General features: G+C 41.7%; 1 protein-coding gene across 1 annotated transcript; it reads right to left on the minus strand.

Annotated features, from left to right (window-relative positions):
• Nucleotides 1-260: 260 nt before the first annotated feature.
• tulp4b (TUB like protein 4b) lies at nt 261-17456 on the minus strand. The gene is made up of 16 exons (XM_032546747.1): nt 17199-17456; nt 16320-16588; nt 14322-14594; nt 12984-13112; nt 12686-12847; nt 12372-12552; nt 12182-12289; nt 11168-11334; nt 9559-9783; nt 9163-9397; nt 7468-7591; nt 7224-7368; nt 5708-5801; nt 5464-5607; nt 1967-5358; nt 261-1875 (listed from the first exon to the last, which is right to left on the minus strand). The coding sequence occupies exons 2-16, from the start codon at nt 16335-16337 to the stop codon at nt 1759-1761; spliced, it is 5514 nt and encodes a 1837-aa protein (XP_032402638.1). The 5' UTR covers nt 16338-16588; nt 17199-17456; the 3' UTR covers nt 261-1758.
• Nucleotides 17457-18355: the final 899 nt, after the last annotated feature.

Here is an 18355-nt window from a genome sequence, read left to right on the forward strand (position 1 = left end):
TAAATAAATGCATACAGAATATAAAAAAAGAAATAAAATGTGAAATCATTTTTCCAAAAAAATACAGAATACAAAAGTGAGAAAAACAATTAAATAACAAGTGAAAATAGAATGGAAATTACAGTAATTATAATGTTAAAATAACACAATTGAAAATGATAAACAGCTATTGATTTATGTTGCACTTTTTTTTTCTCCAGTACCGTGAACAGGAGATTGGAATAACAGAGAATTTACTTCACAAATAAAACAGCAGCAAAAACATTGCAGATAAATAGATTTTATTACATTTTGGCTAGCCCATAGGTCTTTACAAACCTACTTTTTTTTTCTTTTCATCACAGAATAAGAGAAATAAAATCTGGCTGCAATCTCTTCATTAGGCAGTATTGCTGATGACTGGTGAACACTGTCTTTAAAGTTGCACAGAGGGAAAAAGCATTGTAAAATGAAATCATTGCACTTCTTGTTGCTCTCCAAGGCCCTTAAAGTAATTTGAAACAAACATTCAATAATAATTTATCTTTTTTATACATTAGCACCAAATTTACATGAATCTCACTCCTACAGCACACTGCAACAACTTATAAATACACTTTTGCAAAATTATTTTTCTTTTTTTTTTTGTCTACAGATGTAACATCACAAAATATTTGGTAAGTAAAAACAAAAGAAATAAAAAACGTTACCAACGTATAAGCACTTCTTATCTAAACGCAGGTCACTTGCTAAATCCACAGTGTAGCAAGCGGCTTTATGTTTTCCTTTGCAATTACAACATCGGTTCTGTGTAGGTAGGATTATTGCACAAAAGCTCTATCTATTCAAAGCAGCACTGATTTCCAAATAGTGAAACTACAGCACTTCACATTCAAATGCAGGATTCAAGTAGCATCATAAACACCCAGCAAAAAAAAAAAAAAAAAAAAAAAGAGTAAGATTTCACTTTAGCTTACATATGGCACTCAAAGACTTAATCAACCAGCAACGGGAGGATTTCTGTAAACAAAAACAGTGTTTGCGCTATAGAATTACACGAAATATAATTAAATGTACAAATGTAAAATGCAAGCCTCTATGAAATATTACTGCCTCACTGAATCAAATTGTAATATTTTTGCCAAAAGATGGATTTTAACGCTCATTGCATCACTTCATAGAAGTAACATAAATACAATGCCAAACTTTGCTCAGGTCTTTCAGATGCAATGACTCACTGAAAGCATATAGCAGAAGAAATTAAACAAATCTCACCTCATCCTGGCCTGGAATGAGATATGAATCTGCAAAGTTAGCAAAATCCTTAAAACAACGAATAATAAAACCAGTCTTCTTTACTGGATTCCTTTTAAATCAATTTTAAAAAGTGCAATATTTGTGTTAGATATCCTATGGTATGGCTTAGAGGCAATTCTAAATTTCTTAATATCAAACTCCATTCTACCCTCAGAAATTGCATTTGTTTAATGCAAAATGAATATCAATTATGTAAAGACTTATTATATTTATTTATAATATTTATTCTAAGTTATATTTCTGAACGACAGCATTAAGTCAAAGTTCTGGATAAACTGCTTCCATCGGTACTTGACAAGCTGACTTTGCTTTCGGTACTAACTGTGAATCACAAGTATGTGAACAGCCAAATCAAAAAATAAAAAATAAAAAATCAGGGAAAAAAATGTAATAAATGTGTCTCACTCCCGAGCATCAGAGTCTAATACCAGTACAGAACAGCAACACCGGCAAAACAACTCTTCATTTCAGTCTTTGAGTCACATTGGCCAAGGCGACAGCAAACGCCTGCACGGCTGAGAAAGGGTACTGGAAATCCAGGATGTAAGCGTTCCCATCTATTCGCCCAAACTGCATCACCTGAAAGAACAGAGAACATCAGAAACACTTATTGTTTCAGAAAGTTATTCGGTCACCATTAAAACTCTTGCATCATTGCTTTTCACATTACCTGCCTGCCATCCAGCTCTATCTGAAAATTCTTTGCTGACTCCTGAGTGACCCGACCGCCAAAGTCAAGCTGATAGACCTGCGTAGCCTCGTTCCAGAGCGGCTGCTTATTGGCCATGACATAGACAAACCCTTGGATACCTAAACTGCGGTCCTCTCTTTCGTTGGCCTTGCGGCACTTAATCTCTTCCAGCTCACTTGCCATACGCAGGCTCCTCTTGTTCTTCCAGCTCTTTTTGCTACTCTGATTCTGGTTCATGAGCTCGTCGCCACTAATAAACAGCTCTGGTTCACTTTCGGAGCTGTCCTGGAACTCGTTCGTTGTCCTGCTCATTTTCTTAGTCTTATTGAGTTGCTCTCTCTGCCCCTTGGGCTTCTTCTTCTCTCTACTGCCGAGCCTTGGGCTGGATATGAGGGTGTTGAAGTCAGAGAGCGCTCGCCCTTCCTTTCTTGATCTGCTCTCAGAGACTGTGGGCATGTTGCCCTCCTCTGCCCTGCTGTCGAGCCTTTTGCGGCTCTTCTTGCTGTAGTGTTCCGACTCCTGAGGAACGGGGCTTTCATTAAGGGATGACGGCTCGGGAAAATTGTTGGCAGAATCTGCTTGGTCTTCTGTGGCACTTTTGGATGGGATCAACTCAGTGGGCGGGGGAGGAGGTGGTAGCGGAGGTGGTGGAGGTGGAGCAGTGGGAGGAGGTGGGGAGAGTAGAGGCTTTTCTAAAATCTGATGAGTTTTGGTCGGCAGGGGAGGAGCTGGAGGATCTTGCATTGGTGGTGGACAGGGGTAAGGGTTCCAAGGATGTAAACTGACAGGGTGAAGCTGAAGTCCAGCGCATGAGCTAGCTCCAGGATACAATGGAGGGAGAGGACAGCAAGCCAAGTTAGCCAAGTTTGGAGGGTACCCTGGTGGTAAGACCAAACTAGGATCCTGTTGGGCAAAGGATACCGAGGTGACTACTTCATTTGGGGAACACTGTGGTGAAGGGTTCTGTAGGGTCTGGAGTGGAGGTCCACTGTGACCCACACCTGGGGGAAAAGGTGAGAGGGATATCTGGTATCCTGATGGGAAGGTAAGAGTGCTTGTGTTCAGACTGGTCGGAGGCTTCGTTGTGAGGACAAAAGGAAGCCGAGTAACGTCCAAATGCTGAGCCTGACTGATAATGAGAGGGGGTGGTTTAGGATTTCCTGGTGGCGGGGCTAACATCGTCTGCTCTGGAGTAAGCCAGAAGTCCTCTGCAGTGGAGGTGTCCCACTGATAAGGCGGAGGGCGTTTGACTGTCATACTGCCATCGCCCAGATTCAACTGACGAACAGATTTGTCAAGGTGACACTGCTGATTTAGCGTCTCGTCTTCAGTAAACGCAGAGTTTACATACACTGTTCTGTCCCGACTGTTATCGACCGCTCCCAGTAGACTGTAAGACGACTGAGACGCCAGCGGTGAGGCACTTTTGGAGTGCACTATGATGGTGCTGTGATGAGCCCCTTTGCCTGGTGGGAAGTCTTGCCTTACAACCGTGCCGCCTGCGATCCCACTACTTGTAGTCCCCCCTCCGGTTACACTGACACTGGTGCTACTGCTGTTACTGCTGCACTGTGTGCACGTGTACAACGCAGTGGGCACCCTCTGCTGGTAGGAAAGCGACAACGCGCTGTTCATTTTTGCCTTGGTGGGCAAAGTTCTCGAGCTGTCCATCATCTGTGGCACTTTGAGTCCCACATCTCTGCGCTCACGACGTAGAGTGGCATGAATCAGACTGCTGTCGATTTTCTGAGGAGGAGGAGGAAGAGGAAGAGTAGCAGTTACCTGATTGGCCGGATCTGGGTATGGAGGAGGGTCTCCACTTGGTATAGAATACCGAGGGACAGACAGACGACTCAACGTGGCTGAGCTGTATGGTAGTTGAATTTTTTTATTTTCAGTGGAAGTCACTTTAAGAGTTGCCGAACCTCCAATGCCATGAACAGAGTATGCATTCTGATTGCGAATGAGGCGTCTCCGTGGGCGACACACCTCCTCTACATTGCCACTGCTGTCAAAAGTGGTGATCCGTTCATACCCCAGAGGAGTTGGGTATTGCAAAGTGACTGGGTGAAGCAAAAATTCGTCTTTCTTGAGACAGGGATCGGGAGCCAGGACACTTGGACTGTCACAGTTTGTAATGAACGTTTGAGGAGCAGCAGCTGCTGTAGCTGCTGCCGCAGACACCACGGTCCCTGGGTATGGAGGTGGGGGGTTTACCTTCCTCATCTGGATCTCCAAAGCTCCATCTGTGTCGCTGAAGGAAGGAGGTAATGTTCGTGGAAGAGTCGGCTTCAGCGTATGTGTGTGGTCCCCCCTGTCCAGCTCAGGCACAGCGGTGGGAGGAGGGATTGAAGGAAGAAGATGGATCTGTTGTAGGGAAATGGTTGGATAGCTAGTGGGAGGCGGCGGAAGCGACATCTGCATTTTTAGCTGCTGCTGCATTTGTTGGTGCTGCCTCTGCATCTGCTGATGTTGCTGCTGGATCTGCTGATGTTGCTGCTGCAGCTGCTGCTGCTGCTGCCTCATCTCCTGGATCTGCTGCCGGATCTGCTGCTGCTGCTGTTGCATCTGTTGCTGCTGCTGCTGCATCTGCTCGTGCTGCATCTGCATCTGGTGCTGCTGCTGTTGGATTTGCTGCTGTTGTTGAAACTGTTGAGTTGCCGCCTGCTGTTGGGTCTGTTGCATTGGCGGGTGCTGTTGAGCCTGGTGTTGATGATGTTGGGTTTGTTGATGTAGATTCTGTGGGTGATGCAGCTGCTGCAGCTGTTGATGTTGTGGCTGGTGTTGCTGCTGCTGTTGTTGTGTCTGGGACTGATGGTGGTGTTGCTGCTGTTGAGACTGGGACGGATGGTGCTGTTGTTGCTGCTGTTGCAGTTGGTGATGATGCATCTTCTGCTGCTGCTGCTGTTGCTGCTGCAGCTGCTGCTGCATTTGCACCGTATGGGATTGTTTCGATGGCAGCTGGCGAGGCTGCTGTGAGTGAGCCCGCTGTGAGTGAGGCTGTGGCGGTAGATGGTGAGGAGGTGGCGGGGGAGGCAGAGTACCAGGTAGAAGAGCACCCATGTCTAACCCACTGAAAATCCCCTGACTATGATTTGAGTATCTAGTTGGAACAGGGTATGGTGATGCAACAGCATCTTGGCCATGATCAGGGACGGGGACTGAGGCTGAGGCAGCCGCTGCTGCAGCTGCTGCTGTGGCTGTCGGATTGGTTAGTACGTCTAGCTGAATATTCTGATTGGCCAGGAGGGATTGAACAAGTCCAATACTTTGAGTTGGAGACATGGCTTGAGCTGGGCTGTGGATGGGAGCAATGGGAATATTGACGGTACAAGGTGGGTTGTCTCCGGCTACTCCAGATGGCCCCATCACTTTAAGAAGACACAGAGCAGAAATTTACCCAAAGATATTGAAATCTCATCATATATTAATAATTTTCCATGTTTTTTAATTGAAAATTGTGCTGTCATTGGTACCTGGTAGGTCATCCTCGTCCTCACTGAACACATTGGGGTTGAACACAGGCAGGCTCATGAAGTCATGAGAAATCTTTCGCACTTCAGGAAGGTAGATAGTCATCTGCCTCGGTTGCAGATGAAGCAAACTAGTCTTATAGATCACTGGAGCAAAATAATACACAAAGAAGAAGAAGAAAAACATGAATCATAAACTGTTTTATAGACCAATCATACCTGCATCAGACATTTTTGGGAGATTTACCTGCACCGAGATTGGCTGGCAGGAAAGAGGCGAGTCCTACAATTTTGAACTTTGTTCCCCAAATGTTAGACGTGACTTGTGCAAGGTAATTGTGCTGTGGAAGAGTAAAAATAGAAAATTACAAAATTAGTCTGCATGAAGCTTTGCTATAACCAGGTTTTATTAACTGGTTTTCATTTAGATTTTTTGGATTTAGGTTTTAGTTGTATATTTAATAAATAGACCTAAAGAAATCTAACAAAAATACTGCAGTATTGTGTGCTGACGATATACTTTTGTATGTCTCTAACCCGGAAAAGGGTAGAGTGCCGTCTCCGGGTCGGGGGGGATGTCCTGCCCCAAGTGGAGGAGTTCAAATATCTCGGGATCTTGTTCACGAATGGGGGAAGAAGGGAGCGGGAGATCGACAGGCGGATTGGTGCAGCGTCTGCCGTCAAGCGGGCGCTGTACCGGTCCGTCGTGGTGAAGAGAGAGCTGAGCCAAAAAGCGAAGCTCTCAATTTACCGGTCGATCTACGTTCCCACCCTCATCTATGGTCATGAGCTTTGGGTCATCTTTTTTAGCTTTACTCTGCAGCTGGAAAGACTAAGATATTACAATGAAGATAGAGTCGGTGTGTTTGAGAAAATATGGGACCCTTTACTAAACTTCCTTCAAGGAAAGACTATTAATGACAGTCTGCTTAGTAGCTTGTGTAACTGTCTTTTTTTTTTCTTTGTATGCTTGTATTTGGATCAATTTGTGGTGTATTTATCATGCTGTCTTGACTGTGTAAGTGTTTTTTGATGAGCCGATTTGTGCGTTTAAGGGATGGGTGGGAATTTGATCTGTTATGTTCATTTATGTATGTCAATTTGAAAAAAAAAGTATAATAAAAAAAAGAATCAGAAAAATACTGCAGTATCAGGATTATAACTGGTGTACTTGTTGACATGCAATCGGTTGGTTTCCTGCATAAGATGAAAAACCAGTGGAAGATTACTTCCCTGGTTTGCTTGGCCTTAAATGTGATTTACTGAATATCTCCAAATATTTTCACCTTATTTCACCTCTTCACTCTGATACCACCAAATGAATTTCAGTGGTGAGAGTAATCAAATAGTAATACGAAGGTTATATGTTTGACTCCAGCTTTCCACACCACATGCCAAAGTATTGAATGTCAAGATGCTCATCAGACTGACTGACCCTGAGCTATTTTGCAGTTAAACTTAGACATACTTGAAAAGACTTGAAGCTGTAAGATAGGCTAACTATTGACCCAGGGAGATTTATTCATAAAAAAGTGGACTCCTTTCTCATATAATTTCACCCCATCTTAACAATTATGCACAGCCTTGTGTTGGTTGACTACATAAAACCCCAATAAAATACAACAGAATTTGTGGTTGTAATGTAACAAAATGTGAGTAGAAGAGTATGAACATTACATTATCAAGGTACTGCTCATGTCTTTCATGCTATGTTTGAAGACGTCAAACAGCTTTGACAAATAATTTTGAGTAAAGGTCAGTACCTCTGTGTTTCCATCCATTGTAAACTCACGGCGGGTCAGACTGGGTGACCGAACCAGAGGCTTTTTAGTCGGTAGCCGTGGTGACCGTTGCCCTTCTTGATTGCCGCGTGAAAGTTTGGGGGATTTTCTTGAATCCATGTTTAGCCTAAAAAAAAATAAATGTTAGACTTGTTAAAGTAACAGCATCAATTGACAAATCCTAAATGTGCAAAGGCTTCATCGACATCATTTCCGACTAGGTAACCTGTTTCCGCGGGATAACTTTGGCGACTTCTTCCCCACCCACTCGTCACTCAAGTCAATGTCACTGGAGTCGGAGCAGTTACAGCTGTCTGTGTAGGAGATCATGGGATTCACACACACGTCCTCTGGAACAAGAAACACAAGCGGTACTGAAGATTACTGAGCAAACATGTCTGTGGCGCAAAAAACTAACGTGGCATTAAATTTCTGTTGCATAAAAACGATTTAACGAGCCAAATGCCCGGTCCTCGCACAGGCTATTTCTGAATCAGGCCACAAATCACGTTACATCAGAGAGGAGACTGCGTTTGTTCTTCCTCCTGGCAAATGGTTAGAGCACAGCACTCATATCCCTTCTGGAAAGCAATAAAAGTGTGTTTGAGCACCTGTGTTTTTATCTCCTATCCAATGCTGCCTTATGGCTCATCTTTCCTTACCATCTATAGCGAGATACATCAATAAGCCAGATTGGAACAATTTTTTAAGTATTTAACACAAAAAAAGAATAAAATGTCCAGCAGCCAACTGCTAAGATCTTGTTGACATGCCATTGTATTGTGTAAAACTAGTCCTGATTGTTTGAATAAGCCATTTTCACAGAAGAATCAGCTGGCTCACATTGCCCTTTCATTTCACTTTATCTTTAGTTGCATTGATTACTGCAACAATGAGTTCACAGTTCTGCCTGAAAAATCGATCAGCATCAGCCGCAGCAGATGCTGTACGCTGCTGCTCGTGATCTCACAAAGACCAGGAAGACAGAGCACATCACCCCACTTCTAAAGTCCTCACACTGGTTCCCTGTAGCTCAGGGATTATTAAACAAAATATGTTTGTTTGTTAATAAATCACTGATTGGCTTAGCACCAAAATATGCTGTAATGTATACCACTTGTCATTGCATCAACCTTCGAGGTCACTCGGGCTTTCGGGTTCTAGCCTGCTCTGCGTTCTGTGAACCAGAATTCAGCTACTATGCTGCATAAGTCTGGAACAAACTTCCAGAAAACTGTAAAACAGCCAAAGCACTGAGTTCAAGCAAGAATTTAGTATTAATTTGCAGAAAATGAGAAATGGTTAAATTAACAAAAAAAGATGTAGTCCCTCCAGACCTCAAATAATGCAAATAAAACAAGTTCATATTCATTTAGAAACAACAATACTAATGTTTTAACTCAAGAAGAGTTCAGAAATTAACATTTCGTGGAATAGCCATGAGGTTTTCAATGGGGTTCAGTGCAGTGGTCCCTTAATTTTTTCCAGAGCTGTATTTGATGATTTTGATAATGACTTTTGTTTCATAATTGGTGACTGTGTTATGTTTTTATAATGTAAAGCACTGTGTTTTTGCTGAAATGTACAAATAAACTTGACTGGACTTTCTTAATCAAAAGAATGCACAACGTTTTTATAACTTGACAACTCTATAATATATGTAGCTGTTTTAGATCCAACAGAAACTGAATAACTAACAACATATCTGTTGTTTGCTGAAATATTTACAGATTGAATATGGTTTATAGTTTTGGTGCAATTAATGACTAGGAAGAAGAAAAATCTGTTTGTTTTTTTTGCATTTGAACCTTATCAACATTCAGGGTAGATGAGGGAAAAATTTGCTCTCCGATTGCTCTGTGCATTTCTGAAAAATATACACACAATTTCTGAATAATATCTGGGTCAATTGTGAACTCACCAGGCTTGCCTTCAGTTTTTGGATCCATAATGACAAACTCAGGCCTGAGCTTACTGATGCGCCTTCCCTTGAGAATAGGCACCAGCCCCCCAAGATACTCCAGGTACAGCGTGTAGCAGGGGCCGCCTGCCTCAGGACTATCCTCTGCTCGCTTCATGGTGCAGTGCAGCCGCTCGTTCCCGGACGTGGGGTAGCTGACAAAGTCGCGGATGTTGTTGGGGTCAGGAATTGGAGGCTGGAACAGAGAAAGGAAAGATTTCTGGTTGCTCAAAGGGACAATATGAAAATGTGAGTGGGTTGGCTAATGTCTGATGACCTCTGCTCACTTCCCCAGCAGGATCAGCATGACCCAGCCACACAACTGTAGGTTTTAGGAAATACACCGAAGTGAAATACCTTGATGGTTGGTATAAAAGCAGAGGTAACGTAAGAGCAGAGAAGCGAGGGCATGTTCAGTTTCCCAACGTCCTTCTCTTCGCGCAGGGCGCTCGCAATACCCTGCTGGCACAAGAGCTGGAGGCTGGCCACTCTGTGCTCCACACGCACCACATAGAGAGCTGGTCCACATGCAAGGAACAGGCGGGAGTCTCTGTGACCCCAGCAGATGGTCGTGATGGGCCTCTGAAACAGAGCAACCAAAGATCTGTGCACTTCTACGGTATTTATGTAACTAACGGTCTCAGACATGAAGCCTTGCATAAGTTTTTATATTCATTGGTGTTTTCAACACTTTGCCACATTTTAACCAAAACTTTGTACCACGTAAACACTTGGATTTTATATAGAACTTCATAAAGTAGTGTATAGTTTTTAAGGAAAATGAAAATCTGCAAAGTGAGGCAGATGTTTGTACTCAGACCCCAACCCGAATTAATACTTTAATTATTGGGGGTATGTCTCTTTAAACTTAGGGCAGGCAAAGATGGACATTTTGGCTCTTTTTTTGTGTCTAAAACAGCTGAAGTTTGGTCCGATTAGATGGTGAGAATCTGCAGACAGCAAGTCTTGCCACAACTTCTACATTTGATTAAGGTCCAGACTTTGACTGGGATGCTAAAACAATGAATGTGCTTTGATCTAAACCGGTCCATTGTAGGTCTGGCTGTAGGTTTAGGTTCATTGTTGTGCTAAAAGGTAAAGCTTCCCCCCAGTCTGAAGCATTGTGCATTCATAAACAATTTCTTTACCCTGTATTTAGCTCCACACATGTTCCCATCAACTCTGACCATGTTCCCTGTCTCCACTGAAGAATAGCGTTCCACATCATGATGATGCCACTGTTATGTTTAATTGTGGGGTTGGTCTGTTCAGGGTGATGTTTGATGGCAGTTTTCCACCAAATATGGTGATATGTTTGCAAGTAACAAAAGATGTATTGTTGTCTTTCCACTCAGCAATTATGCACTTTCTGTGGGTCTATTGCATAAAATCACAATGGGATACATTAAAGTTTCTCTTTGCGGTCCGACAAAATATGGAAAGGTTCAAGCTTTCTGCTTATCTTGTGTAAGAAACTATATAAATATTTAGTCTCTTTACACTGCTATATTCTAAGATCTTTATAATAATAAAAAACTAAAGAAACTATGCCTAAAAAAAATTAGAGCCAGTAGATCTAAGCGATGCCAGTCAACCTCCTGGATGCTGCTCAATTTGCTTATGGTGGAAAAATGACTTACCGTTACAGGAAAACCGTTTACCCGCTGTCATTGCTAACTAGCCTTAGCATCCGTGGCAGGCTATGTTGTAGTGAACCAACTGTAGCTTAGCAAAGAGCAAGAGGGTTTGGGTGAATACAAGATTGATTGACAGCGCTAAAACCCTCCCCCTGGCTCTGATTGGTTGTTTCTGACTGTGTTGTGTATTTCTGCAGTTAATATTAGGAGCACTGGGTGAGGCCACAAGAGCTTGATTGTTTTTCATCTGTCTTATACTGTCACGACATAATGATTAAAAAAATGTTTTTAATAACAGTTCCATATTGCAGCTTTATAGAGAGACTAACCTGTGCAGGTGTTTCCAGAGTGTATATGTGCTCTCCTTGTACATTGTAGAACTTAACAAGAGCATTCCTCATGATGGATGCACAGGTTGTGTCAGCTGGGAGCCCGTGTTTCTCCATGCCAGCCACAGCCAAGAGGTCTCCCTGAGAGCACCACTGGGCTTCCACATCTGTAGTGAGGAAAATTAAATAAGAGAGAAATTTATAGACAATAAAGTTGTAATTTTTTACTCATGTGGACTGGAACCTGAAGTGGCAATAACAGCGTTTCTCAATAAACAAATTCAAGACCTAGAATTGGTCTGGCATAGCCCAAGTCCTGTTCTTGAGAGCTAGCGTCCTGCAAAAACTTTAGATACTTCCCTTCTCCAACAGGAAAGTATCTATGAATGGCCCGACACAAGGACTCTGAAGAGCTGAACACATGCTGATGTGTTGGAGCAGGGATGCATCTAAGAATTGTAGAATTGAAGCTTCAGGGTCCTGTTATGTCAAAACTTTGTTTTATTTCAATCAATCAATCAAGCAATCAATTTTAGCTATAAAGCACCCCACATGTTGGAGGCAGCTTGCTGGAAACACATAATAAAGGGTATTTCTGACCTGGGTTTGAACCATCTAGGATCACAGTCTGCAGGTACAAATACCAGAGTTGTGAAGTAAACTGAAACTAGTGGGATACTCCCTTTTTCTCCCATCTTTGTAAGAGGGCTCATGAATATTGAAAGTGATGTATTTTTTTAATCATTTCTTCACTTCCCTGGACTAGCCAGGTTAGTCATTGCTATATTCTTTGCTTAATTTCTTAATAAAATAATAATCAAAATGCATTTTGCTTCGTTCTTGATTGACTCAGTGTTTCACCTTAGGTAAGACTTATTTTTTTCCTTAACAATCCTGACTTGGGCACCCCTAAATTTGAATGATTTAAGTCAAGACACCATGAGTAATGGCTACCTTACCTTTACCAAATCTGAAAACTGTACCTTGTTGCATTGTCATACTGGAGGATCTTACCTTTCAGTCCTGAACGAATAATAGCCGGAGAGAGATCATCATAGTTGTTCATCAAACTGATATCTCCTGATAAGAAGGTGACTGTCAACAAAGGCTTGACTCTTCGGACTTGGAAGAAGGAAGAAAAGTACATGTGCATAAGATTTTTTCCGTTCCTTCATTAGCAGAGAGAGGGAGAAAATGGTCGTACCTAAAGGCAGGATATTGTCATCGGAGTCCGTGTCGCTCTCTGTGCTGTCCTCGACCAGGAAGTCGGGGCAGTTCCACGACATGCTGACGATGCCGTCAGACTCGTGCAGCAGCACGTGAGCGAGCATCCGTCCATGACAGTCCATCACTATTACCTGCCCATCTGCTGTCCCAAACAACACCTAAAGGAAAGTTGTTCAATAATAATAACTATGTTACTAATGACTAAGCTGCTGTTAAATGGAGACAGTGTTTCTTTAACACATTACGCATACCGATGTTTTGATAGTACAAACTCAGCAGAGCGTCTTGTACCTGCTGATCATCAGGTGTCCAGATGCCACAGGTGATCTGACTCTCCAGGTTGATCTCTGAGGACCAGTGTCTCTGCCCGCTGACTGAGCCAACTAACACAAAGCCATCCCTGTAAGCGATGAGTGCTTGGGTGCCGTCGTGTGACCAAGTAAAATCACTCACCTGAAGGGAGATAAGATATACTGTTAGGGGTATTGGTGTGAAACAACTAAAGCGATGACAGAGTTTATATTTGTAAAAAATGCAATGCATTTTTTTTTTTTTTTTTTAATTGAAACACAATAATGAAATTGCACACCTGGGCTCCTCTGTCATTCACTAACTCCACAGACCACCTTCCCTCATACTGGATCCATACAAAGATGCCTCCTTCCATATCACAGGTAGCCAGTTTCTGGAAGGGCTCATTCCAGCGCACCAAGACAACCTGCGAAGGAACAAAGCGAGCTTTCTTCCATTTTCTAAAAGCACAGGTGGCTGTCTGCAGAGAGAAACTTTCAGGAGTAATGTGCTGCATAAACACGAGTCTAAAAAAAGACTTAGAGGCAGAACAGGCTTTTAAGAGCCAAAAAGGAGAGTCAGCACACAGGCGGATAAAATAGCACCAGAAAGAAATATGTACTAATAATAAGACCAATGACAAGTTCATGGATGCAATAAGCGACTTTTACCAAAAGCTGAAAATGATTTGATTCTTACTTTTACAGTTTACTATTTTTGCAAACAAGCTTCTGGCATAATTGGTATAGCTTCCTTTCAATCAGTTGGTTTCTTGGATCACAATCGTTCTTTATTTTGGAATAGTCCACATTTGAGGAGCCTTTTGCTCAAGAATGCTCAAGGATGCTCAAGAACAGCCCCGGAACCACAATGGAAACCACCAAAACACCATGTTTGTTGATTTTCCCACACGGACAAGCCAAATACCTTTTTTTGAGAAATGTCTTAAAGTCAGAGTAGAAAAACAATGAGCAGTTCAGCCGCAATGACAATCAGCATGTTTCAAAGAATCAACAAGAGCTTTCCAAGTTAAGAACGCTGTACCAGAAGTCTAGCATGGTAGCAATATGCTAAGGGTTTGTTTAATTGCCTGCGGTGTTAGTGCGTCTTACAGAATGGGTGTAGAAAATATTCAAATTCTTCAGCTCCATCCAAAACGAGCAGCTAGTTGAGTCACACGCAGGGTAATTATACGATAAACCTAGTAAAACTGGCTTGAGAACGGGTAAAGCTTTTCAAAGACGTATGGTTGTACAATTGCACATCTGTTTGCTATAGGCACAAATGTAAACGTTGAGTTGAAGGGCCAACAGCAGCTTGTTTGGATTTAAAGTGACAAGAGGCACTAAAAGAAGCTGAAAGAAGGTCAAATTAGGCCAAACTATTTTGGCTAAAATCTCAAAAATGTAATGAACATGTTTTGCATACCGTACAGTCCTATCATTACCTGCTCAAGGAGGCATAATATGTCACTCTTAAGGTATAAGAGGGTCCAAACCAAGACTATCACAGTGAACCTAAAAAAGTATTTCATGAGTGTACATATCCCTGAACCATTGACAGCGGCCATAAAGACACTTATGTTCTTAATTATTGCAAATTACACATTGAGTATAACAAAATATCACTAAAATACCTCACTGTTGTGTCCTCGCAAGTTAAAATTGATTCTCTGCGGTGTACTTCTGTCCCTCCTGCAGTGACTCGAAGTGAACGTCACCCCGACGACTCCTCTCCCGTTCCCCGTGGCGAGCCAGCCCTCCTCGTAGTAGCGTCTCCGGCACACCGGCTTGTCCTTCTCGCTCTTGGGGACCCGGCCCTTCCACGAGAGGCAGAGGATGTTGGAGTCGCTGCACAGGATGGGACCATGTTCCACGGCGGCCAACATCCCTACTGACTGGCCAGGCTGCTGAGCAAGACAAGAGAAAGTGACACGTTGGAGCTGCAACAACACAATGTGGTGTCTTGTACTGAATCTTAAATACATTTTCGGTTTGTGTTGGTGCGTGGCTCTACGTTTTTACTCAAAAATGCCTTTTCAGGAAAGCTCGGGATATTTTTGGTATATGCACTGTTATTTTCATGGTGAGCGGGAAGTGGGGCTGCAGTGAAACATGGAAAAGTTGGGTTTGAAAATGATTTATTGACCAACGAAGCAAAAAGTGACAGAACAATCTCATGTTAAAGTTAATGAAACGGATCATTGATTGTTGCCACTCATATTGAGCAGATGCTTGTTTTTAAATTCAAAGAACATTGTATCATATGAGGTAAACACCTTCTTTTAGAGCCAGTGTGTACCAATGTAAATCTACCATAAACCTGCAGACTTTAAAATAACTTTGCGGACCCTTGCGGTGATTGTTCTGTCACAAAATGAAGATGCGAAAAATGGAAGGTGGAATTCATATTTTAGTTCTGATGTGAGATCTGGAGGGGTTCGAATGAAACAAACCCAGGAAAAATTTCACTCCTATATACTGTGTCCTGAACATCTCTTCATACCTCTTAAACATTTTATTATTTTAGGAATGTTACAACCTTTACCTGCAATGTATTTTATTGAGGCTTTAGATGATAGATCAACACACATTAGTGTAGAACTTTGAGGTAGACGATAATGATCATAAATAATTTTCCGTGTTTTTATAAGCGTGGTATGCATTTGTATTCAGATCCTCTGAGCCAATGCTTTCTACTACTTTTCCTACAGATACAGCTGCAGGAATTTTGGGCTAGCTTTGCACATCTGGAGACTGAAATGTTTGGAGCTTCTTCTTCGCAAAGTAGCTCCAGCTCAGACTGGATGAAGAGCATTGATCCATGAACAGCAATTTTCAAGTCTTTCCACAGTTTCAGAGACTCAAACGTCCTGTAGACAGACCCGAACTGAATTTTACTCAAGGATATTATAGGAAAGAGACCCTGAACACAATGACATGCCACACTTTTCAGATCTTTGCTAGTAGAATATATAATTTCCCTTTCACCTTACAATAGAGGGCTACTTTACATTGGTCAAAGAGGCCATGAAAAAAAAAGATGAACACACTGCAGCGACCCAAACCAGCAACAAACAACATAGGCAGACAAATAACTGCCTAAAACCAGGTGACTTAAAGTGTTTTGTTTTGTTTTAGAAAATTCTGTGCAATTTAATTTTGACTGGCAGCACGGATTTTAACAAGTACGAGTGAATCACTAAATGTGCCACTTACGACTGCTCATAATGTTCTTGCTGTAGTCCCTATTATTCACTGCTCATGGAGCAGCTCCAGGGTTTGTCTGTAGGTTACATCATCACTACAGCTCTATTTATCATCATTCACAAAATGAAATTAAAGCATATAGATAAAATATGTGAAATTCTGAGAATGCGAACCAGAGCTAAGATATTCATGTCCTTTCTTTTTTTATCAAAAGGGGAATATCAACAAGAAGTATTCTCTTCTACCACACTTTTCAAAAAGCTAATCATTCGACATGTTACAAATTTCAGGTCCCCAATTTAAGCTGGAGTCATTTTATGCACTTATTCGATGTATGCTGGCTGACATTACGTTATGTAATGTCACGGGGAAAAAATTGGCTAAACCCAATTCAGTATTGACAATTTGACAGGGGCTTGAAATACCTCATAGTTCCTGGGCATGTTGAATCAAAATGCGTCCTCTGAAGGTGTCCATATTTTCATCCAGATGAAGCACTGAAGGGTAATGGCTGTTTTCCTGTTGGTGCTTAAAAGGGGACCTATAATAGGGAGGTATAATGCATGATACAGCCAGAGGGTATCCAGCTCTTCCTTCATCCATCCACTCATTCAAAACTGCGCTTTAGAATTTGCCATTTGAAGATGCGTGCCTCCTCAGATGCCAGTCACCCATCCCGGAGACTTGTGCAATCCTGTTGCAGTGGAGGAAGAAATAATAATAAAAAAAAGACGTCAGTGGGGGAAAAAATAAAGAGAAACAAAGCAGTTCAACAAGTAAAGGAGGGAGAGATTTTTAGCTGGAAAAACAGCGATGTCGTTCAGAGCATCGCCGTTCATATTTAGTGTTTCTCAGTCTCTATGCAACGCCAACACTGCATTGGAGAGCAGAGTCTCCATGGGTACTGATGCTGTCCGCGCCTTATTGTTACCGGCAGAGCAGAAATCACACACAGACATTTACTCAAACGTCGCAAATATTACATAAACCCTTCAATGTTTAGAGCAACTGAACTGTGACGTGAACGTTAATAAGATGTTAAAATAGCAACGAATTATGTTTGACTAAAGCCTCCGTATATTCAACGACTTTAAGTGAATTATGAGACAAAGACAAAGCAGCTCTTTTAGAAATTTCACAAAATGACGTTTTCTTATTCATAGGCGTCTCATATGTACCCGCATCACCCAGCTGTCTGAGTGAGTCAGAGCTCAAATCGAGACGAATGTAGGGACTTAAAAATTACACATGCGCCACTTATATTAAATATGTTTACGTTTCAATTAATTAAAAGCGGTACGTACCTGTCACCAAGATAACAATATCTATATGTTAGTCCTAAAATGATAGACAGTGCCGTAGTGTTGCCAGGCGCTTCTCCTTTGGCGCACTTTGTGCTTGTGCCTTTAAGAGGGGTTGCCATGAGGCAGGTAGCGTGGAAATGCTGCAGGGGTTTCCCCAGCGCGGATTCAATCCGTGCCCCAAACGCAAATGTTCACGGCTGCAGGAACAGCTAAATGTACGAACTCCGATTTTCATTTTATATAATCTTCCATCCCCCAGAGGTTAACAAATCGGTCCAAGTGTTTCCTGCTTCACGCAAACGGGGGTTTCCGTGCTTGATGGCAACCTCGCACGGCGCACCCACTCTCTGTAACGTACCTGCCATGCAGCTTGCAGCTGTGATTTCTGGCAGAATTGCACAATCTGCGTTTTTCTTTCGTCGCGTCCTTGTCATGTCTGTTACCGTGAGCGTCGTTAGGTTTGTAATTTTACTCTTTGTTTCCAAGAAATCAGTGAAGATACGCTAAGACTCCAAATTAATAATATTTTACAATAAAAAAAACAAAAAACATAAAATTAAAAAACATAGACCGTGTAACAAGATTTAAACCATGTGCTTTTGACATTTATTACCTAATTGTAGAGTTTTTGCTTTTATAGAAAAATAAAATATTATCATATATTGGGGTATATTGGGGCTTTTTAATAGTATTTTTATAATAACAGCACGAAAATGAAATTAACAGTATAAAACAGAGCAATGAAAGTTAGACTATTGTAACATTTCATACATATTTTACTGCTGGTGACTGTTGGCTAGACATAGATTCACATAGACACAGAGTCACTTTATTGTCATTCAACTGTACATTTTAAATTTTAAGCGAAATTTCATTGCGAGGCTCAAATAGCAACAAAACACATAAATAGTACGTCACTTCCAGTGAACTTTCAAAATAAAGTCACTATTTGGTGACTTATACCAAATATAGTCACACTACCTGGTGTTGTATTGGGTTTGTCTATAAATATAAATATATAAATGCCAAAGGCAGTTCCCAAAACTTCCCAAAAGCTTTGGGAAGCTTTTTGACAAGCTTCTCAAAGCTTATCTAAACTTTTTTTTAGTTTAGATAAAATAAGAATCACCACCTCTTTTTTGCCAAGAGATGATTTT

This window comes from Xiphophorus hellerii, chromosome 19 (assembly GCF_003331165.1).
Source record: "Xiphophorus hellerii strain 12219 chromosome 19, Xiphophorus_hellerii-4.1, whole genome shotgun sequence".
Classification (NCBI taxonomy): Eukaryota; Metazoa; Chordata; class Actinopteri; order Cyprinodontiformes; family Poeciliidae; genus Xiphophorus; species Xiphophorus hellerii.

Excerpts from the sequence above, each read along its gene's own strand:
- tulp4b (XM_032546747.1), bottom strand. Across the intron at positions 12,553-12,685 it reads GGACACCTGATGATCAGCAG|GTGTTGTTTGGGACAGCAGA; the intron begins GTACAAGACGCT and ends ACTTTCCTTTAG. Across the intron at positions 11,335-12,181 it reads TATTCGTTCAGGACTGAAAG|ATGTGGAAGCCCAGTGGTGC; the intron begins GTAAGATCCTCC and ends TCCTCACTACAG.